We start from the raw sequence: 24,369 nt of genomic DNA, 5'->3' as shown, positions 1-24,369 counted from the left end.
CCTTTAGGCCACGCCCCCCGCCCACCAACAGGAGACCCTCCCGTGGGAGGGAGGCAGGGCCCAGCCGCGGGCGCGTCGCCGAGCACAAAGGAGCCCGCGGGCGGCGGCGGCGGCGGCCGGAGCTGCTCCCGGCTCGCCAGCCATTCGCGATTGCGGTTACAGACCTGCGCTCCCCTCCCCCGCCCCCGCCCGCCCGCCGCTTTCTGTCTCCTCTCTCCCTCCGTACCGGACCGCTCGGGTCCATTTCCGGGCTCCGGCTATTTGGCATCGCTCGTGGTCGGGGGCGCGGAGCAGGTGGCTGCGGCGGGGCAGCTGTGCCCGCGAGCCTGGTGTGCTGGGCCAAGTCCCGCCGCCTTCGTCGCCAGCCCTCGCCGGGCCGGCCCCCTCCCGCTGCCGGCCGGACTCGGCGCCGCGTCGGGCGCTGCCGCTGCGCCCCGGAGCCCGCTCTCTGCGGGCGCGGCCAGGGAAGCGGCGGCGAGGGGCGACCGCGACCCCGGCCCAATATGGCTGAAGTCAGTATCGACCAGTCCAAGCTGCCGGGAGTCAAGGAAGGTAGGGGCCGGGGTGGGAAGCGGGAGGCCCCCTCTTCCTTCCCAGCCTGGGTTCGCTCAGGGCAGGGGCATCATCAGTTCGGCCCCCGCGGCCCTCGCGGGGCGCCAGCCTTGTGCTCGCCTGACCTGGACGTGAGGGAATTGAATTTCGGTTCTACTGTGGGACCTTGGGCAAGTCACTTACGTTCTAAGCTGCTTTTTACTATGTAAGTGGATGGGGGGAGGATAGCACCACCCACAGCAAGGAGTAGGGCAAACGTTCCCGGGAATGGCAAAGCCTTGGTGAAAGCGGAATAGCTGAGTGAATGTTACGGACTGTTCTTAAAAAATTAAGGCCCAGCCTAGCTGGCTGGAAGGCTGGGAAGCGGGGAGGGATTGAGGTTCGTGTGGAGCCTTTGTTTTGAAACATGACTCTTTCCCTCCTCCTCTCCCCACTTTTCCTAGGCCGCTGTCTGGCTGGCTGACTTTCCCACCTTCCTCAAGGTTTAAAAGTTTAGTCCTGCATTGCCCTGCGCGGGTGGATGGGAAACTGCTCTGACATTTTCTTACAAAAAGCAGTGAGCTAGGGGACCATGGGACTGGTGACCTTGTTTTTAAACGACATCCAGGGAAATAGTGGTACTGGCCTGGCCTAGCTAACTGCAAGTTGACTTCCCATTTCTATGCTTCATCAGTGCCCCAGGATCTATATGGAGGTCTTGGGTGTCGCATCACCTTATCCTTGAGTTATCTTTGGCTTTTCTTTGGTCCTAGGAAGCACAGACGTTGGAGAGTGCTATTCAGATCCAAGTTCCAATGGCTTGCAAAGCCTGTCTTTGTTGTGGATGTTAGTTGTTTAAACTGAGTACTGTGGCCTGAAGTGTCTTGGGAATGTGGAATTGAAAAATAACCATGTTTGCTTTCTTGGAACTGCGTGGTTAATTGCCAGCTTAATTTGACTCAAATTGTCTTGTGGGTACTCAGGCCAAGCCAGAATTCCCACCCAAATTAGTAAGACTCCTTGGCTGCCTTCTTTCCCATGGTTTCAAACACCGAGACTAGAGATTCATCACTGATTTCATGTACAATTTGTAATGGGGCTAGACTTTGGATGTGAGGTCTTAGCATTTTTCTCTTCTGTTACCAGCTTGGCTTTGGTAAAGACTAGGGCATTCATATGTAGTTACATTTCTCTTTGTGCTGTAAAGACCAGGCTGTCTAAATGATAGAAAAAGCAGATCATTACTTTAATTTGACAGTCCTAGTCTTAGAGATTGCTTATTTCTTGCTTTTGGATGCGAGTTGTGTGTGTGTGTGTGTCTGTATTGAGTGTGTGCTTCCTACAGAATGGATGAAGAATAGAATAAAAATTGGAGTTCAAACAAAAAAGAAGTCTTATGAAATAGTAATTGTATTATTCATGTGATTGACCTGAAAAAGACTTAAAACTTTCTTTGGGAACAACAACTTGGGAGCTGGAAAGAATGTTAGATTAAAGACCTAAAACATAATAATTCTTGATCTGCTGTGAGCTACATATTGTGTGGGGGTAGTTCCACGGTACAAAAAATGTAAACTTTTTTTACGTACATTTATGTTACCCTTAGGTCTTTTTCTTGACTAAGATATGATTTATTTTAATGTATTATTAAGGAGTTTCACAAACTCCTTTTATTTAAAAATGCAAGATTTTTTCATTCCTAAACTAGACTTTAATACATTCAGATTGGTTCATTTTACAGAATATGGTGTTTGGCAGTCTATCTTACATAGACTAGTAGATTAATAAGGAAATTATGTGTGGCTTTTTCAAGTGTCTTCAGTAAGTTGGAATTAAATACGTATTAAGTTTGAAGGTGGTCAGAAATTAATGAGAAGATCATTGTGTTTATAAGCATCTGACTTTTCTGGTTCCAAGATCGTCAAAGGAAATGATACACTACAGATGTCTTACTTCTGGGGATTAAGTTGCTGATCTGGGAAGTAGTCAAGTCTAATAAAGTATGTCTTTAGCTAATACATCTCTTAATTATGGCCCAGTTAGTCCCAACACTGGCTTCACCCTAATTAAAGAGACTAAAACATGTACAAACATTGTGACTACTGTAATACTGAAATACTAAATATGAGAAGATGTAGTAGCAATTTGTTGAGTACTCTGACACAAGATTTTTGAACTCCATTTAAAAAAAATGTGTCCTCCACTTCTGTTTTTAATTGAAACCTTTGGTAGATGTATGTGTAGTTACAGTTTATGCACAGTTTGGTGTCATGGTGTAGATTCCAACAGAAATTGTGAATAATAATGCAGTGAAAATTTGCCCCTTTCCACTGCCATTTCTTTAGGAGGGGGTGGGGCACCCTGTGACCTTTGTCGTGAACTTGTCAGCAGAGGTCATGGGTAGCAGCTGACAGTCCAGTAGATATTTGAAAAATCTTCATTAGGTTAAAAGCTAGTGCTTGCTTACTTCATTTTTAAGGAGGCCAAAGATAATGTCATTTGTACAGAACTTTTGTAAACACACACACAACTGTGGCAGTATTTATATATTGGGAAATCTGTCTTAAACTAGGAGACAAAGGGAAATGTTTTAGTTCATTTGTAGGTAAAAAGATATAAGTCAACTAAATGTCAACACATTTTTTCTGGTTAAAAGCATATTTGGAATATATGCATACTTCTTTGTAATGGAAAATACTGTTGCCAATATTTAAGCATAATAATTTACTTTTTCTGAAATATTTGAGGTTCTATGCAATAGGATTTGAAATAATTCCTAGCACTTTTAAAATCAGTAGATCTAAACCTGAAATGTAACATTCAATTTGGGAATATTAGGCAAAGGAATAGACATATTTGAACAGTATTTGAAAGCTTCTTTTATTTTAGAGTTCATAGCTGAGTGTTCTAAAAATAAACACTCCTAATTAGTTGAAAAACTTAGATTGTTTTGGCCAATTTTAGTCATCTTTACTAAATTTTTTTTTCTGAAACAGCAGTCAAAACTCCTCATTTTCCTTTTTCTGGTCAGATTCCTGTATCGCTACTTAATTTTAATTTCCCACTTATTAGTTTTTACTTAATTTTATGATTTACCCCATCTAACCAAGGTTTTATATTGTCGTAAAGTTTTGGTCTGAGAATGTTCATCAAAGCCATTACAGAGCTATTTACTTTTATCGACTTCATTTGCAAATTCTTAAGCACCAGTTTTACCCTCTTAGCGTGTGCATTCCAACTCCTGCATTCTGTCAGTGTTTACCTTATTTTATCTTTATTTGCAGCATTTTACCAAATCTCGTTTTTTTTATTTTCTATTCTTACTGTTCTTCAGGGGGAAAGTTTCATGACCTCCAGAGTTGGTGAACTGTGTGTCTGCGTCCCTGTCTGTGCTTAACATCTCTGTGCACATTGGTGTACCAGGGAGTGGCTTATTTCTTAAAATACAGGTCGCTATTATTTTGGGAACAAATTTGTTTTCTTTAATGAAAGATAACATTTAGTACACTTTTTTGAAATGTTTACAAAAGGAAACATACCTGGTTAGCACTGATTCACTTTACATTCAGGACACCCCAATCACACAATGGGGTAAATTACATTAATGGCATGAATCCAGAAATTCAAGGGGAAAATTACAAAATTACTCTGTAACAACCAGTTAAGGCAGAAGTCCTAGAGATCTAAAGCTTATCACATGTACACCAGGTATCTAAGGCGATTGCAGTGTCTGTGAGATCAACTCACTTTCCCTTTTATTCAGAATTCCACATCACTTTTTGCTGTTACTGTTTTTTAATGAGATCCTGACTAGATCTCCTTGAGCTGGGAGGTTTGTGTCTTACTTACCCCATCATCTGTTTTCATGTCTTTCATATGGTCAGCAAATATTCAATGAATGTTTGAATATGTAAATAAATGTCTGAGAGAATGAATGAGCACATTATCAGGTGTTCCTGTTTAGGAATCTTACCTCTAGCATAATTATCTTATATTTTTCAGAGTACAAGCTCTGCAAGGGGAGAAATAATGCCTTTCAGCCACAGGTGTCACAGATCGATCATTAATGCCAACATGAGATTTTAAAAAAACTTTGTTTTCTTTTTTTGATATTTTAAAAATCATTGAATTTATTTAAAGAAAAAGTCTTGTAGGCATAAGAATCAATTCTCTCTCATTTTATATATAATATATCCATGTATATGTAGTTTATATGTATAAAAATATATATAGTGTGTGTGTATATATAAACATAGGGAAAAAGTGAACTGTTGCTTTCCTTTTTGGCTGTGGAGGTGATAGTTACTAAGAGTAGAATTTTAGTGAAAACAGTTTTAAAATGTTTTCTGGGGTGGGTTTTTATTTAATAATAGGCTTAATTTTTTTCTTAAGTGCAAAGTAATAAACACAGCTTGGGAGCTGGAAGGATTGTTAGATATGGACCTAAAATAATAATAATTCTTGATTTGCAGTGTGCTACGTATTGTGAGTGTAGCTCCCCAGTACAAAAAATGCCCCATGGTACATGGATGGGATCTTCACTGGGGTGTAGAATATATGGACTTGTCAAAAAGAACTCTCTAAATTCAAATGTGCACCCCAAATCCCTCTTGTGTGAGGGGGGAAAAAATCTTCCAGTTTATTGCTATATGTGTGCTTCCAGTACTTTCTTGAATTAATGAATTTTTTCACATGGCTTTAACTGTTATTTGTAAAATAATTTTTTTTTAACTAACAAGTATTTAAGTGACAACTCCCATGTAGGAAACTGTAGAGTTAATTGATATTTTAAAACGGGATCTCAGAGTAGAAAACAGTAAAAGCCACTGATGTAGGCCAACCTCCTCATTTTCCAGCTGAGAATCTGAGGGCCAGGAAGGGGAAGTGAGTTTCAGTAAACCACTGATGCTAACTAAGTAGCTAGGAATTGGCAAGTTAGGCCTAGAATTAGGAACGTTTAGAACTGTGAGTGTTTACGCAGTTTGGTCCTCTCTCTCTTCCTCTGTTATCTCCTCTCTCTCGTTTAAAGTGTTCTGTAGATGTAAAAGATTTATTCCTGGTGCATTTCATTTGATGCTGTTATGTTTAAAACAGCAGAATGAAAATAATGACAATACTTTGATTTTCTGAGGTCATTTTATAGCTAATGCTTCATATAGATACTGAGTTAATGTTGGTTTTTTATTTGATTTGTTTTGAGCTTTTATTTTTGATTCAGCCAATGAATTATTGGGTGAGCTATAGGAAGGCACACTTTTCTCAGTGTTTTCTTTCCCTACCTGAAAAGTCATGCCAAAATGCCTGTCTTCCTTGCTATACTCAGCCTGAAGAGGCTAATGTTTAAGGGCTGAAGCGCTTTAAGAAAGACAGAGGAGGGCGGCGCCTGTGGCTCAAAGAAATAGGGCACCAGCGCAGGCCCCATATGCCGGAGTTGGTGGGTTCAAACCCAGCCCCAGCCAAAAACTGCAAAAAAAAAAAAAAAAAAAAGGTGATGGGCTTTCCTCAGTTTTTGTCAGGGACATAACAGTTATTGAGATAAGTGAATTTTACCCCAGTGACAAATAACAATATGATATTTTATTGTTCATAAAGCATTTGTATTAATACATAGATCCTACCAAACTTAAGTAAATGGTTCTACGTGAAACCACAGTTCTCCAAATACAGAAGGATATTTAAAATTGAATCACTCTGATCCATAAAGGAGAAAAAAACAAACTTTATCACAGCTATACAGGTATTTGTAGCCACCTGGAAGTGCCATCAGATTGATGATTTTAAGTGATGACCCATTTCAAGGTGTCCTGTGCTTCAAAAATGTAAAATTAGGATACCCTAGATCTTAGCCTACAAAGGATAATTGGTTTTTATGTTCAGAAAGACTTTGGGAATTATTTAGATGTTTGAATCTATAACATTCTGGGTATTTGAAATTAGAAACCAGTGCAGGAGTTCTCAGATATTACTTGTGAAAGGACAGGATAAGCAGTAATTACTTCCTTTTGTCATTTCATTTAAAAGGCACTCACAGGCACATACACTCACACATTGATTATGCACAGGGTAGTTAGTAACCAGTCACAGAACACAAGCAGTGAAGACTTTCTGGTGAACTGTATGTAGCCAGTCTTGTTTATGTATCAGTAGTTCTTTTGTTCCTTGTCATTTTCATTGAGGTATGATTTTCATACAGTAAAAATTGATTCTTTTTAGTATAGGGTTCTGAATTTTGAAAAATATATAGCCTTGTAACTACCATTACAGTCAAGATATGGTTCATAACCCTCAGACCTCTTCACCCCATTTCCCTGTCCGCAGCAGTCACGGACTGGTTTCTGCCACTATACTTTTTGCCTTGTCAAAAATGTCATCTACATAGGGTAATATGGTAAGTAGCTTTCTGAGTCTGGCTTCTTTCCTTTAGCATAGATACAGTATGTGTATCTGTAATCAGTAATTCTGTTCCCTTCACTGGTTAGTAAAGTATTCCCACTATATGGCTGTCCATCCCATACTGTTTATATTCACTAGTTGAAGAACATTTGGGTTGTTTTTAGTTTGAGTGGTTATAAATAAAGTCACTTTAAATGTCTGTATACAGGCTTTTTTGTAAGTGAATGGAAGTTTTTGTTTCTCTTGAATGGGATGGCTAAGCCAAAAGGCTAGTTTATGTTCAAATGTTTCCAAGTGGCTATATCATTTTGCTTTCCCACCAGCAATGTGTGTGAGCTCCAATTGCCCTGCATCCTTGATGGGCTAATATTGTCAGGGCTTTTTATTTTTATATTTTCAATTTTAGCCATTTTAACCAAGTAGGTAATAGTATGTCATTATGGCTTTAATTTGCATCTCCCTGATGACTGATGATGTTGAGTATTTTTTTTTTTTTGTGCTAATTTGCCATTCTTATTGTTTGTTGAAGCGTCTGTTCTAAACTTTAACCCATTTTTAAAAATGATTAGACTATTTTCTTATTAAGTCTGGAAAGTTCTTTATGTATTCTGGGTACAAGTGTTATTATGTATATATTAAGCAAATGTCAGTAGTTTTAAGCATTAGTTCAATATTAGAATGATGTGGAGATCTTGATTGCAAGCAATACCTAACTTTACTTGATATTAGCTGAATCTCTTGGAGATGGTTCCAGGAGTTTGTAGTTTTTACACACAGACGCCACACTTGGATTTACACAGTGGGCATTTGGAAATATAGAATGAGAATACTGTGGCTGCCCCAATACAGGGATCTTTCTCTGTTCTAACGTCTGAAGTTTTTGCATTTAATAGCTTATTTATCTGATAATGTTAAGGAGTGAGCAGTTATGCTCAACAATTGAAATTTGTTTCAGGAGCCTGTGAAGTACTGGTTTTTATACAGAAAGTCAACTGAGATTATTCAACAAAGATAAAAGAGGTGTATTTTGTGATATGTGAAAATTATGAGAAATTCGGATTCAGTGTCTGTAAGTGATGCTCGGTTGGAACATAGCCATGATCGTGCGTTTACATGTTGCCTGTGTGTGCTCTCATGTTGCACAGGCAGAGCTGAGGGGTCACGGCGGAAACCATGCCATCTACAAAGCTTCACATTTTTACTACTTGGTACTATGCAGAAAAAATTTCTTTTGGAACCATTTTGAAAGAAAGTTTTTTAAAAGTTTGTTATTTAACCTTTTTTTTACTATTTTAGCTATCAGCATGAGTAGTACCAGTTTCCATTATTAATAACTTTGCTTTAATATAGTGGTGCTCTTGGGAACTATTATGGATTAAATTCTTATGACAGCATTTAATTTTGGGGAGCTATTATTGTTTGAATCTTATGACAGCATAATTACTTTTAAAAATACAGACATAAAATTTGCACTCCCTATAAATTTCTAAGAACTTCAAATCTGGGTAGAGAGTTTATGTGAAGTAAGAGTGTGCTGTATGCCAGCTCTGACTAAGGGTCTGTGCTGCCTTCAGGAGTAAAATGCAGAAGATTCCAGTAGATTCAACTTTTTAAAAAAAGTTTGCTTTTGTTTTTTAGCTTATTCCTTATTAGTAGCTCTGGTCAGAACTTGGTACTGATTTGCCTCAACAATGAAGTACCGTTTTGTCTTATTGGAAACTTGTCTCAGGTCACTTCCTTGGCTGGTTTACCACCAAACTTTGAAGGCTTGATTCCAGTCCTGATACAGCTCTACCCTGACAGACACCAAGGGAGTCTCCCTGGACTTTTCTGGCTTTTGCTTTTCTAATGACTCAGAAAGATCGAGCCAGTTTGCATTAACTTCAGGAGTTTTAACATGTCCGTAGGTACAGAAACGGTGAGTGACTTAACTGGGCTGTTTCCCTCTTCACTACCTTCCCATCAGCAGCAAGATTTGTTTTGTTTATTGACTGGCAGATTCCATGACTTAAGTATTATACTCACCAGTTTTAAATAGCATCATCCCACCAAATACTTTAAAATATTAACTTTTCTTTCATATTATGAAGTTCTGTATAAATAGATAATGTTAGGGTTGACAAGCAGACTGTGACAAACTCCTTATTGCCTAGATGAGAATTTTAAAATAGAGAAAGAGAAAAAGAGACTTGATTAAGATCTCGTTCTTCCTACCTGCACATCTCTAGTTTGTCCTAACATTTATCTGGGCCAGCAGCTATTTGAAAAGGGCTGTCCTCTCTCAGTGCCTGCATTTGCAACTCACTTTCTGGCTTTTCCTATGGAAGGTTTTCTATTCTGTTAGTGACTGCTGGATTCTAAGTAGACAAGCCACTTTTAGTGTTTTCCCAGGCTTCTATGTTCCGATTTCTAATTATTATTTTAAATTGTGCTTTAATGTATTCACAACTCATTTCTTCTTTTCTGTTGCTTTTATAGTTTCCCCACCAAAGCTCCATAAGCCTGATCTATGAAAGATCATCTTGGCTATGTGTCTATGTTGAAGTGACAGAAAAAAATGGTTAGAGAGCTGTGGATAGATATCGCTTTCCTATGCTTCTAACCCCTTAATTCCAGGGAGTTGGTTTTAGTGGCCCTCAAATTCTCAAACTTAGGATAGCTACTAAGGTTTAAAGGCAAGGTAGCCAAATAATTTATAGGCCACACCCTGATACTTTGAGACTGAAAAAGGATGATCATCACAATTTCACCAGTATAAGTATATACTGGTAACCAACCAGATATCGCTGAAATATTGCAGGAAGTTGGACATGATGAGTGAGTGAATGAGGTACTTATTAAAAAACTCTTTCTGGCTATCTAAATGTAAAGTTTTCATTGACTCTTAAAACCTAAAGTGTATCTGTCTCTAATAGACTGTTTTCAGATTCTTAATTTGTTTTCTATTTTCTAATTGATTATTAAATGAAATGTGAAATCTCTCTTTAGAATGTTGTGGAAATCATTGGGGTTTCATTTATTTATATTTGATAGTCATACAGTTTATTAAAACTTTATCGTTATTTAGTTAGCTTTCTTTCTATATAAAATTTAAGTTTGACTCACTAATTTTTTGGTGAAGGGAAGTACTTTGAGCCCAGATTTGTAAGACTTGTTTTCACTTCTCTTTGCCATTTATTATCTGTAAGAATTCAGAGAAAATTTCTCTAAATTTCAATTTTCTTATCTGTTCATTGGAGATAGTATTTACTATGCCTAATACCTGGGCTTGATGTGAGAATTTAACTGAAGAACTGGATATGGAAGCACTTTGTAAAATGGAGTGGTTATGTTCAGTGTGTTCAAATTGCCCTGTAAATTCTCCCACTTTTCTCTTCTGGACCATGTTCCTTTGAGTCCTAACCCTAACGCTCTGCCTGGAGTTTCCTTCTCCACTGTCCAAATATAGTTATTTCTACTTCCCACCGTGGCCTAGCTCAAATGCTGCTTCTCTGTTAAGTCCCACCGTGGCCTAGCTCAAATGCTGCTTCTCTGTTAAGTCTACCCCGCTTCTTTCTCGTGTTTCTCATCAGCTCATTTGCAAGTATACATGTTTGTTTCCTTATACAACATGCCTCATTCTCTGCATTGAGCTGTTCTTTCCAGACGAGGACTGGTCTTAGTATTTCTCAGTGACACTTATACATAGGAGATTATTCAAAAAGCTTGTTAGAACATCTTACAATTTTTGCTAACTGAAAATGACATTTGAGTCAGAGCTGTGATCATTTGCCTGAATTCACTGGATTAGGAGTAGGAGACTAGGAGCAAGTCTGTTTTTGTTCTTTTTTCTTTCTTTCTTTTTTTTTTTTGAGTAAATCATTTTTACTTTTTATTGTATAAGTTGTTACCATTCTCAAATTCCTTTTTTTTTTTTTTTTTTTTGAGTTTTTGGCCAGGGTTAGGTTTGAACCCACCACCTCTGGCATATGGGGCCGGCGCCCTACTCCTTTGAGCCACAGGCGCTGCCCCATTCTCAAATTCCTATAGGAGGTTGACTGATGTTGAGGTTAACTCAACACCTAATCCCACAGTAGTATCTTTTGGAAGAAATAATCTTAACCTATTTAAGGATTAGTTTTAGTTATATAAGAGTCTGGTAATATGTGCACATTTTCAAGTAAAGTGATGTGTCACTTTGTTACTAAAGAATCCAGTTAGATTTTTAGATGGTGTTGGGTTTCATCAGACTTTTTGTATATATTTTCTCCTTTATTTCTAGATAAAAGGTAGAAGGTTCTTAAGCAATTTTTCCTAAACAGATCAAATGTAACATGTTTTTAAAATTCTTAACTATAAAGTTAGACAGTTGTGAAGAATCTAAAAATTTTAGGTTGGAAACTAATGACTATATAGATTGTAAATTTGTAATGGTTTATGATAAAAAGAGGGGAGAAAGCATGAGCAAGAGAATCAACTCAGGAGTTTTTGTTTGTGCAAAGTGTGTTTAACTTGCGCTTGTTTTAGAATGGTGTCTTCTAGATTTGTGGTATGTTAGAAGTGAGCATTGCTTTAAAAAACCTGCAGTGCTACAGAGAACAAATGTATCCTTGTAGGGAGTTAAAATTTTCTAAATAATCTAAATAATTTTTTCTCTTTAAAAAACAAGTGAGGCAAATGACTCTTTCATACCAGAATGATATTTAGACAGCTTGTTTCACTGTTAACAGATGCGAACTACCCCTGATCTTCTTTCAGTTCCTCTGCAATGGGTATTAAAGTATACTATTTGTATACTATTTGTCTTTTTGATAATTCAGTACATCAGGGTGTACTGTTGCCAGTTTTAGTAGCAATATGTATAGAAATTTAGAACACATTCCAGGCAAACTTAAAAAATTTGGTGATCGTCAAGAAGCCATCCGAATATGGAAGGTTTTAGCTCTGTCAGGGTGTACTCTGATCACCTGGCCCTAGGAAAACCTTCTAATGAACAGCACAGTTCACATTTGCTTTCATTGGGCAGTTAGTGACTGATAACATGGTCTCATTTACTGTGATACTACTGAAGGCTCTTTAAGAACTTGTAGTTGAAAACAGGAAAAGCTTACTTTTTTGTAAGGCACCAGATTGAAGGAAAGATTATTTTAAGATTTAAGATTATTTTAAGTTTTAGTGGTTAAAACTACTATACAGAAGGATAAAAGCAGACGTTTGTCATTTTTGGATGCTAGAAATAGTGGAATGGACAGTGACAATGAAGAAAGCACTGTCTGGTGCAGGAGAAAGCACGGCAGTCCTCCTGTGTGAACAGGCTTCACTCTGTCTGCAGTTATCATATTAAATGATGTGCTCGTATCACTTATGCTGAATCAGCTATGTTTCATACAACCCTTTATCTCATTTGGATGAGCTCTTAAAGATAGTTTGGACTGTATGCTCCTCGGTCTGGACAGGAATTTCTGATTTGCAGAGTGACTTGTCAAAGATCACTTGATGAGCTGCTGCTGAGTTAGGGATCGGAATTAAGAAGAGTACTCTTTGTACTTAAATTTGTTTGTATCTCATATGCTATAATAAAATCCTAATACTTCTGTAAATTAGGCTTATGATGCTAAGTATCTTGCAGACTTAGCAGAAAGCTTTTACTAGAGCAACTCAAAGTACAGAAATCAGGAAAAGCCATCTAGTTTTAGACATGACCCAGTTTTTTAACCTTCGTGTTAATATGTTGGTAGATAAGGACTGACTGTGCTTCTCAATAATCTACCTTTATAACATACTCAGTGATGACAATTTGATGATTTTTTTTATTTCAGTAAACTATAATTACGTAATTTTCACATAGAATTTGATTTTGCTTCCTAATCCTGGACATTCAACTGAAAAAGTTATTTTAAACATTCTGATTTACCTTAACTCAGGCCCACAGTGTGACTAGGAAGTGTATTCTTCCTCTGCTAACTTTTTAAAGTTGGACGTGTGAAGTACAAACAGCTATAGAAATTCAGTAAACTGTTCATCACATTGTAATTCCTTGCGAGGAAACATTTCTACAGATTCTGAAGAGCAAGTTGCCATTACATATTCCAGTGTAGATTCTGTACTAGAAAAGGGACTTGATCTATGTTGTTAAGCAGAGGCTTATATAAGCCTCAGGTTTAGGCTTACATACTTGATGGTCCAAAGGGCAGAGAAACTTGAACCAAAAGCTTTAAAAATCTAAGGGATTTGATAAGGGAGACCTAGAGCTGGGATGGTTAATTCTTAATTTGATTGAATATATTTGGCATTTTGGGGTACATATTAAGAATTCAAGATGTTTTCTTTTTAAAGCTTTATATAGGGATTTTACTATTAGTCTAAAAATTAGATTTCTAAATGTGTTGGTTCACAGTAACCTCAAACTCCTGGGCTCAAGCAATCCTCCTGCCTCAGTTTTTCTATTTTTGGTAGAGATGGAGTCTCACTGTAGCTCAGGCTGTTTTGGAACTCCTGACTTAAAGCCTCAGCTTCCCAGAGTGCTAGGATTACAGGCATAAGAACTCACACCGGCTTTTTTGTCCCTTTAATAATTCAGATCTTATATACTTACCAGATGCTTAGAGCTGTTTTCTTTCTTATTTTATAGCCTCTACTGGACCAAAAAGTTGAATGTCTCAATGGTGTTCCAAACACAGGATTCTTGGGTTTTACTACCAATAAGAGGTTATCTATACATGTAAAAGAATTTTATCTGTTGGTTGGAAGTTTCTCTGATCCCTGGCTTGGATTTTTCCCAAATACTGTGGTGAGCTCTTTTAAACTTTGAGGTAAAATAGTCTTTAACAACTTGTTTGTTATTAGTCTTAGGAAGGATCCTGACATTCAAAACTAGGAATCCCTGGGGAGCCTTTATCTAATAGGATGCAAAAAAAGGCATTCTTTAAACTGAAACCATAAATTAGCATAGGCTTCCTGACAGAGGTGGTCAGTAGAGTGTGTGAATTGGAACCACTGGCTGTGTCTCCTAGATAATCTGGTTTATAACTCAAAGACCCTGAACAAACTGGCATTCCCTAAGTGAGTTTGAGGACCGGCAGGACTCAGGGTATGCTAGGGACTGACAGCGGCAGATTAGGCATTGGTTTGGGAAGGCCTCTAGTAGGGGTTGTATTTTTCTTCTGTGTTTTCTCTTTTACCAAATATTATCTCAGCTTGGGTATCTGGTGGGTTTTTTTTTTTTTTTCTGAAGTCGACTTCTACTGGGTTGGCCATTATGGCCCAACTGTCCAGGTAGTTGGTCTCTCTTATCTTGTGCAGAATTTTGGGGCCTATCTTGCAAGAAGGTCTATTGTCTGGCTACAGCAGCAGCATGGGGAAAGTGGCAAGCCTGGTTCTGTGGAAACTTAATTTCCAGCTGTCTAGGGGAAAAAACAATTTGAGCATTTAATCAACCAAGCAAATCTTTTTTTTTTTTTTTAGTGGTAAAATAGGACTTTTATTAGAAGTTAGAAAGGAATAGAAAGGAATACAGAAGAAGTAAAGAGGACCAGAGCTTCTGGAAGGAGGAAGGAACTGAACTGAACTGAGGAGTCTCCACGTGGGCTCCTTTATCTAGGGCTCTTAGGTCTAGAGGGTTACATGGCTATGGTTGGTAGATGGAAAAACATCTTTTCAAAGTTAATGAGTGCATTAACAAATGAATTAATGTAGCTCCTCTTCCATTAGGGCAAGGTTATCAGGTCCTATACAGTTTTTGTCCCTGAGAAGGGGTTAGGTTGTGTGCTCCTCCCCAAGGTGGAACCACCTAAAAAACCATCTCAGGCTGCTTTGTTCATGATCTTATCAGAGCCCAGAGGGTGTGTTCCAGAAAAAACTCCTGGGACAGCTTCCCTCCTGGGGTTTTCTGAACAAACAGTGAAAGGCGTGGGAGAAGTAGATGGTGGGTTTGAACTGGTGACAGCGTCTTTCTTGGGAATCCCTGACCATTTGGTGAAGTTACTACAGCCAGGAGAGCTGAATTTATCTGACAGGTTTTACACGGTTGGGGGTTGTCCCTGAGAAAAAAGAAAGCTTGCACACAGGGCACTTCAGACCACTTTCCTTCTTGTTTACAAAAAAAAATCTGACTGAAAAATGGTATCTTAATTTAGAGTACCCTGGGGGTGGGGGCGTTGTTAACCAATGGAGACAAGGGCCAGGCCTGGGTGCAGGATTGAAGATCTGTGGTAAGCAATGGGACCACTTCCTTCTATCCTGTTTTTCTCCATAATTATGATAATGGAGACAAATAATTTGGATGCCCATTTGCCCCTAAAAGGTCATCGTGTGTCTGCGACATCCGTGTTGTGGGCGAGAGGCTGTTGGGGAACGTGTCTGGGGATCTACATGTCCCAACATAGCCCAGTGGAGTGTTCCGGCAGCACAGGCCGAAATATAAGGTATCCGGGAGCCTGGTCCCACCTGATGACTGTTTTCTTGGCACGAGAACTTGTTACCTGGGTGTTCTGAGAGAGAGAATATTACCCATCTGTGGGAAAGAACAAACGTTCCGCATCTTCATCAGTCCCACCCTGTATTCCTGGGTTGTCAAAGCGTCCTCTGACCAATCCAAGAAGCCTTCCAGCCAAACAAAAGGAAGCGTCCTTCCGGTGTTTGGGGAAGAATCCCTGAGGAGAGTGGCCTCCTCAGCCCCTGTGCTGGTCTGGAGTTAGCCTCTCTTAGCAGTATAGGGCTTAGTACCTGCTGGTTCTCCCGTGCTGATTACTTGCCAGCAGCACAGCTCCAGGAAATCAGGTTATCAGGGAGCTTGGTCACACCTGATGCAAATTTTCCCCTTTTGGGGCCTGCTCCGGAGTATTAAAGTGGGGATAGCCCGTCTTGGAGAAAACGGCTGTGTGGTATGTGCACATTTAACCTTTCATTATTTCTACAAGCTTCTTCTAAATGGTAACAAAGGAAAATAGGCTTTTTATTATGAGCAAGTCTTAAATGCTATACTTTTCACCCTCTGTTCCCCCCCCCAAATGTTAGCAAGGTAACCATAATTAAACTGAGGGTTGAGAGACGCTCTAAAATTTTTCCATTATAACCAGCAACAACTAGGTGAAGTCTTAGAGAAACTCAGAATGACTTTGAACTCTTCTGTTTATGCCAGTAAACCAGAAGAAATCAAATACCCAGGGTCTTCATTGCCTTTCTTCATTTCTTCATTTTCAAGAGACTTAACTGTAGCCAACGGTTTAGGGCCATTCTTGCCTTGGGGAGTTGCCCCCAGGCTTCCACTCATAGGTGCCTGGTCGCCCAGAGAAGCCCTGTAGGGGAGTCATTTTGCCCTTTGTTTTAGAGCCGACTTCTTGGCTTCTGTTAACATAATTCAGCTTTTTCTCAAATACACAGAGAGCCAATTGAATTTAATTCTGCAATGAAAGGCAGTAAAAACGACCTTATAACATACTTAGAACATCCAAAGCACACTAATAACATCTGAAAAATACCAGAATGAGCCCATACAAGCTTAACTAGTATATAAAGCAATCCTTTACCAACGTTCAAACTGAGCATGCAAACTACAAGGAGAGAGAAACAGATGAGGTCTGTAGCGATAAATAGGAAAAGTTTGGGACCCTGGAACAGGAGAGAAGATAGAGCTAGGAGGCATGATTGTTCTGAAGGCCCGCCCAGGCCCCGGGGTCAGAACCATTGCTAGGTACCCCAGGAGCTACTTCTATTTGATGGGCTTTCAAGCCTTCTAACATTCCCTTCCTCTCCTTTCTGTTGGAGCCAAGGGGAGTTAGAAAGTTCATTCCCCAACAGCCTCTCGCCCATGACCTGGAGGTCACAGACACACTTATGACCTTTTAGGGGCAAATGGGCGTCCAAATTATTAGTCTCCATTATCACGATTATGCAGACAAACAGGATAGAGGGTAGTGGTCCCACTGCTTACCATAGATCTTCGGTCCCGGACAACCAGCCCCCAAATATGATACCGGAATTTCACTCTTCAGTAGGTCCTTGGTCTGTCTTGGGGATTCGAGGAATGAACCCAGAGACCACTGATCAGTGGTAAGATAGGACTTTTATTAGAAGTTAGAAAGGAATACAGAAGTAAAGAGGACCAGAGCTTTTGGAAGGGGGAAAGAACTGAACTTAACCAAGTAAATCTTAACCCAGAAAGGAAACAGGAACTTAGAGCATATAAAAAAAAACAATATTTTAGGTTTATATCTGCAAGATGACAAGCTACATGTTGTGGGAGGGGACAAGTCATAGTTTTTCTGACACTCTTGACACCATCACTGTCTCCTCTGCATGAGGGGATGTGTCGATGCTAACTATTTGACAGGGGTACTCAACCTTTTTTTTCTCTGCTGCACTTGGGAGGAATTAGAGTTGTGGTGGGCCATGCATTAAATACACAAACACTAAGGGAATACGATAAGCGAAATAAAGGTCCTTGCATGCTTTTTGTGATATCTGACAGATAAGCAAAAAAAGTCCTCACAAAGTCAGCATGCAGGTTGGACTCCCCCTGCTATAGGTCTCTGGGCCCCATAGCAATAGGAAGGTCAACCAGATTGTTCTAGGCTGCCTTTTTTCTACCTGGGGCTCCTATCTAGGTCTGGGCTTTTTAATTTTTTTGTCTATATCTCTCTCCTTATATTGTCTGGGTTGGGGAGGATGTCTTGCCTTTCTTTGCTGCTTTTGCCAGTTTGGGGCAATCATTTTGTCAATGTCTCTCATTTTTCTAACATGTGCATTGATCTTTTCTTGAAGGTGCTCTTTTCTTACCTTCCACGATCCTCCCTTTTCTTCCTTCTCATTGAATTGGTGGTTGAACGTTGTTACCCGCAAGGCTACCTCTTGTTTCTTCTTCCTTTGTTTTTTTGCATCTTTTTTGTGGTTGTAAACCTTGAAAACAAGTTTTACTAACTATGAGATTGGCAGCCCAGGGACCCCATTTACCTTCTACAGCTTCCTTCTGATTATCTGGGGCACTGTGGCTGATAAAGGTCATATTTAGAATACTATTTTCTATTTTCAGGGGCCTTGGGATTGGCATCAATTTATTTCTTATATGCCTGATATAACCATTCTAAAAACTGAGAGGAGTCCCTGGGATTGTCAGTGGATCTTTTTAAGTGTTTTTGAGACTTTTTAATATTAGGACTTTCAAAAAATAATTTCTTTGGAGTATAATTTTTATAATGCTCAAGCCAAGACGACCATCTGTCCTTCACATCCCAGGTTGCCTCAACTGTAGTGACAGTGTCAGTAGAGGTAGGGCAGTTGTTTGTGTTCACAGTGAAGCCAGTGAACTTTCTCGTTTGTCTTTTTTATAACCATGTGATGTACCTTAGCATAAGCAAAAAAGCATTCATTAATACTTGAATATTAGTTCAGGTAGGATGGGGATGATGTGAATTAAAAAGATGGAGGAAAACAACTTGGGCACGCATTTAGGGTCATCCTGGTAGGAGGAGTCACTGTTTCTTTAATCAAACAGGTTGAGGTGGGAAATGGTGAGTGTATCTGCATCATACCTGCTGGCTGTCCATTGGCATTTAGCCTTCCAGCCAAGAACCGGGACAACGGAAACTGCCTTGTTTGAGAAGCCCCACCCTAGACCAAATTGGGTACCTCACTGAGTGTGGGATAGTGAGATCATATCCTGACTTACATGACTTTTGTTGCCTGGAAAGTCTGTGCCCTTTTGCAATCCTACTCCCATATGGAGGTGGGTTTAGTAGGGGGTCCACCTGGGAAAGAGGCAGTGGTTCAACTTGGTGGGTACCAGAGGCACAGTGGGGGGATTTAGAGAACTGATCAAAACATGTTCCGCATCTCATTCTTTAGGTGCTGTTAGTTTGGGCTGGATTTTCTTAGCCCTTAGTACCATCAAACTGTCCCTTCTCTGTGTAGATTCATTCTGGTATTATAAACTGCCTGTACAGAAGAAATTTTGTCTTATTTTTTTTCTATTGTAAAAGTTGTAATTATATAACAGTAACATAATTTAAAGGTCTGTCTGTGTAGGGGCCATTTTTTTCCCCTAAATCTAGGGACTCTTGTAGCTGGATCATATTACAAAAGAAAGTCATCTTTTTACATTTTTGGGTTATAACTTAAAGTGGTCCAATTCTGAAGAATGGTCCCAAGGGGCTGCATTCAGGGAAAGAATTTGAGTTTTCCATAGCCAGTACCCTTATGCACAAAACAAACACAAACATTTGCACAAAGAACAAAATCTAATTCTTGGAGGACGAAAGGATGGAGTCTAACAATTCCTTAACTCTCCCAAATGAAGGTTTCTCTTTTCAATATTTAATGGAATGTAAATGGTGAAGAAGAGAATTATGACTTTGCACATCATGGTGACTCTTCACAGCAAATGTAAAACCAAAAGCAGATGGAAGTCCAGGATGTTTCTCTACTCTACTCGAAGTGAATGTTGAATGACACGTGGTTACGACCCAGCAGGAAGGGAAGTGGCAAGGCAAGGTGTAGGGACTCCCTGGGCTCTCAGATCCCAGTCAGGGCCACCAAGCCACATGCACACCATTGCTTTATGGTCACCAGAATTGTCAGACCTCAAATTAAGGCTTGTGTTCTGTTAAAGCCAAACGCTGTGATACTGAGGCTTGGAGATGGAGACAGGTTTATTTGATTTGGCTGAAGAGAGATGATAAGATGGGAGAGCGAGATCTCTTAGGTCCCTCTCAACCGAGGGATGAAGTTAGACAGCTGGAGAGTAAGAAGGGGGAGTTTTGGGCACTGAAGGAGGAAGTCTGTGTTGTTTTGAGTCTCCTGTAACACCTGGAGTAACCAGATTTCTGGGTGGCAGCAGTTAGTCACAGCTTTCTCGGGGGCATCCATTCCTTCAACAAAACAAAGTCACGTATTTTCCTCCTAACTCTGGAGTCCGGTTGTCTCCTCTTGTACAATCACGAAGTTGTCTCCTCTCGCCCTGTGTGTCAGCAGTTAACAATTACTGTGAAAACAAGGGCACAGAGCAAAGGTGAGCGGTGAACATGTGCAGACAAACACAAACACATTTTTTATGTTATTTTAATCATTAAAGAAAATGCCTTGGTACTCAAATCTCAAGAGGCCTGGCTAGACCTAGAAGAAACACTTAATAGAAAATAACGAATTTTAAGAATTCATAAACTTTGATGATGACAATATAAATAATAGGCTCATTTATCGAACCACTTCTTACTGAGTAGCAGATGCATTCTTTGGCGGTTCACATACTTCATCCAATTTAGTCCTCATAACATTTATCCTTATCTTACAGATGAGGAACCTAAGACTCAAAGAGGTTAAAATATTTGCCCGAGGTTTTTTAGCCCATAGGTAAGCAGTATTTGAATCATGATCTGTGCTCACATAGCTGTAAATTTGATGCTGCTTTTCTGAAATACTTGTTAAACACTGAGTGGAATCCAAAACAGTTCCATGTTGCTATTCTGTGTATTCTCTTTACTTTTGTATTGTTGAAAAAAAATCTCAGCTTTCTCTTTATTGGAATCTATCACTGTGATTGGCAGCTTCTCTCTTCACAGAGTATTAATTGAGCTTCCAGCTTTTGTTGGGAATAGAAAATCATTAAAAACTCATATGTGAATTAAGTACTAGTAAGGTGAATACAAATTTCTTCCTCCAAAAGGGAAAAGGAAAAAAATATATATGTAAATATCTTACTCTGATGAAACTACATAGGAGAGCCAAAGTGGTCGGCAGAATCATTTGTTAATATCCACATGCTGCTCCCCGGTATCAGCATGGGCATTTTCTGTGAATACTTTGAAACACCAGCTAATCTTCCAGTTTATTATGAGGTCACCTCATTCTGTATAGACTGTATTTCTAGGGGAGGAAATCAGATCGTAATGTAAACCTATATTTATTATAGTTAGGAAGGTGTAGCTCCTAATCTTCTGTGGTAGCATCCTTCTAGATTGTATAAAACTGAGTTAATTCTAGGAATATATCCCTGGTCTCAAGATATCTTGTAGAGAAACACATTTCTAGTCTGTGAACATGACCAATTATTGAGTGTGTGGCAACACACTACAATAGAATTCCAGAATGTCAAGATTTACTCATTTGTTTTCTATTTCTACTTTTTTTGATTTAAACAATTCAAGATTACTAGGAATATGTGTACAGTTTTGACAAGTGGTTGCCAGAATGGAATTGTCGAGTGTTAGTCTGTTTTATGGGAGCAAGATTCTAAGAGACTATGTCACCATACCCATGTGTCCCTAGGTAGATTGATCTCTGTCTAAAATAAAGTTGTTTGGGGAATTAGAGTATTTCTCCAGGTAGTTTGAAATTGAAATAAATCTACTTGTCTTAGTTGGACAGAAGAGAGTGCTAGCTAAAGTACATGCTTGCGCAAGAGAAGTTGGAAGTGGAAATAGCTGACTCAAGGATAAATAGAACTTGTAGCAGCCAGTACTTAAGGAAACTCTCTTGTCACATGAAGCCAATAAACCAGAATGGTTTTTCTTACCCTGGTGTAAACTTGTACTTAAGTTGGGCTGGATGTGATCTTTGGGTTTTTAATGGACGTGACTGGGTTTATCCTACAGAGATTTAAGGAGATGGGTGGCTTTTCTTTCTAGGCTAAGGCAAACAGAGAACTAGCTGCCAAACCATTGAGGGCTTGTGTAAGTGCCAGGAAAACAGCCATTCAAATAAATAGTGGGACAACAGAAGGTTGGAGTTGCTTTAGGGATTCATGGGATCAAAATAAGTAAATTCTTAACTGTCTGGATATTCTTCCTGAAACGTTGCGTTGAGAAAAATTGTCTGCTACAGCTTATGTAATTAAGGTACTTACCATTTTCAAGACACTTTGTAGCTATCAATGGCCTGTACTTTTTTTTTTTTTTTTTTGGAGACAGAGCCTCAAGCTGTCGCCCTGGGTAGAATGCTGTGGCATCACAGCTCACAGCAACCTCCAACTCCTGGGCTTAAGCGATTCTCTTGCCTCACCCTCCCAAGTAGCTGGGACTATAAGCGCCTGCCATAATGCTTGCCTATTTTTTGGTTGCAGCCTTCATTGTTGTTTGGAGGGCCCAGGCTGGATTTGATCTGGCCAGGTCAGGTGTATGTGGCTGGAGCCTTAGCCGCTTGAGCCACAGGCGCCGAGCCAATGGCCTGTACTTTTAATAGAAGGTCTATCTCTGTCAGTATAATTTGTGAATACCTTTAAAAAAAAAATTGTCTGCAGTGCTTAAGGATAGTTGGTCCTTGATCAACATGGCTTTGAACTGTGCAGGTCCACTTATACATGGGTTTTTTCCAACTAAATGTGGATCAGAAATACTATATTCATGAGATGTAAAGCCCACACATATGGAGGGCTGACTTTGTACAGATGTGAGTTCCATAGGGCTGACTGCAGGACTTGTGTATATGCCCAGTTTTGGTGTCTGTGGAGTTCCTGGAACTAATCCCTTGTCTATACCCCAAAATGACTATACTATGGTGGTTATTATTTCTCTTAAATTACAGGTGAGCAAATCTAAGTGATGTTAGTGTATTTAAGATTATTAGGTTAGTGTCAGGTGTGTTAGCTTACAGTAGTAATCCTAGCACTTTGGGAGGTTGAAGTGGGTGGATTGCTTGAGCTCAGGGGTTCAAGACCAGCCTGAACAAGAGTGGGACCTCATCTCTATTAAAAACAGAAAAACTAGCTGGGTGTTATGGTGGGTGTCTGTAGCCCCAGCTACTCAGGAGGCTGAGGCAGGAGGTTGAGGTTGCTGTGAGCTATTGAGACCACAGCACTCTATCCAGGGCAACAGAGTGAGACCCCTCCCCCCCCCAAAAAAAAAGATTATTAAGGATTATTAAGTTAGTAAGGATTAGTAAGTTATCAGGATTGGAACCAAAGTAAGAGCTGTCTTGGCAAAATCATACTGCTTCCTTGTGCAGTAAGTATTTACTAAATATTCATGGAACCATTGTGCTGTGCAGTGTACTACAGAAAACACTGTATGAGAGTTTGGTGTTTTTCTAAGTGTAATTCTAATAGTCATCTGTCTTTAATTATGAAATTTTATAATTCCATTTAAAAATAAGCGGAACCATTTTAAAACTGAAGTACTTCCTTTTTACTAATTTTTATAATAAGAAGAGTAATAGTTACCATGTAAGTTCAAATATTACTAGTTTGTTCTAAAATAGAGCACCCATGTAAAATGTAATCATTTTTAAAAGAAGGCCTGGGCCACAATAAATTTAGGAGAATGCTTCTTCACTTGTGATCAGTTTAATTTTCAGGGCCAATTGAAATTCGTAGATATATGTATTCAGTGATCACAGACCACTTTCTTCAGCTTTTGGTTGGTAAAGTACTAGAGGTTTGGTGTTTTTATTCAGTAGCAGTTGTGTCCTAGAATTGAACTCCTTTAGATGTGCTGAAATACCTGGTTCACTTTTCTTTCCAAGTAGAGATTTGTTTGCTTTGTCTCTCTTACTGTATATGCACAGTGCTTTCTCACCTTTTCACCCTGCTAAAGTTAGTAAAACTACTTATCACTTTAGGGCAAAGGAGGAAGCAGGGGAGAGATGATGGTTTTCAAGTACTGTGGAGATAGATCAGTGGCTCACACAAGATCAATGTACTCAAGAGCCTTGGTTGTCCATAGTGGCAGATTGGGTTAGAAAGTAAATGTACACACACACACACACACACACACGGTTTAAATGCTGTGGAGCCTGATTCAGGTTCACTGAGTGGTCCATTTGTGTAAATTAGCACCATCCTGTCTGTCACCTGTTGATTGTTGTTTAGAGCAGGGCTATCTGACAGAACCACTGTGATGATGGAAATGCTCTATATTCCACGTGGCCACAATATTAATATTAATAGCAGCCACCAGCCCCATATGGCTAATTTAATACTGGAAATACTGGAGTAGTAAATCTGAGAAGAACTGAATTTTTTAAAATTTAATTTGAATTATTTAAAATTGAAATAGCTAGGTAGGGCACGGTGGCTCATACCTATAATCCTAACACTCAGAGAGGCTGACACAGCTGGATTGCCAGAGCTCAGGAGGTTGAGACCAGCCTGAGTGAAGCAAGACCAGTTTCTAAAAGTAGCTGAGCGTTGTGGCGGGCATCTGTAGTCTCAGCTACTTGGGAGGCTCAGGCAAGAGGATTGTTTGAGCCCAAGAGTTTGAGGTTGCTGTGAGCTATGACTCCATGGCAGTCTACTGAGGCAATAAAGTGAGACTCTGTCTCAAAAAATTAAAAAAATAAATAAAATTGAAATAGCTATATATGACTGGTAGCTGACCTATATAATATGAAAAAAATTATTTGTGACCCTAGAAGATAGAATAATGATGGATTAGTAGAACCATTTCCAGTTTAAGGAAATCTTTTCTGATATTGCAAACATTCAACGTTAGATCATGTGAAATGCACGTCACTTGGGTTTTTTTTTTTTTTTTTTTTTTT

The 24,369-nt window shown here is 39.4% G+C and overlaps 1 protein-coding gene across 2 annotated transcripts in view; it reads left to right on the top strand.

Annotated features, from left to right (window-relative positions):
• Positions 1-236: 236 nt before the first annotated feature.
• The window catches only part of CCDC50 (coiled-coil domain containing 50), a 77,791-nt gene continuing 53,658 nt past the window's right edge, over positions 237-24,369 (top strand). Inside the window, exon 1 of one of the 2 annotated variants that reach the window (XM_012806943.2) lies at positions 237-552. In XM_012806943.2, the coding sequence (XP_012662397.1) occupies positions 504-552 (49 nt within the window). In that variant the 5' untranslated portion in view covers positions 237-503. The remainder of the gene's footprint in view (positions 553-24,369) is intronic. The other variant, XM_012806944.2, reaches the window with a different exon arrangement.

This window comes from Otolemur garnettii, unplaced genomic scaffold, assembly GCF_000181295.1.
Source record: "Otolemur garnettii isolate 467f Iridium unplaced genomic scaffold, OtoGar3 scaffold00060, whole genome shotgun sequence".
In the NCBI taxonomy this organism is placed as follows: Eukaryota; Metazoa; Chordata; class Mammalia; order Primates; family Galagidae; genus Otolemur; species Otolemur garnettii.
Note: the sequence above shows the minus strand (reverse complement) of the source record. Positions and strands in the feature narration are given on the sequence as shown.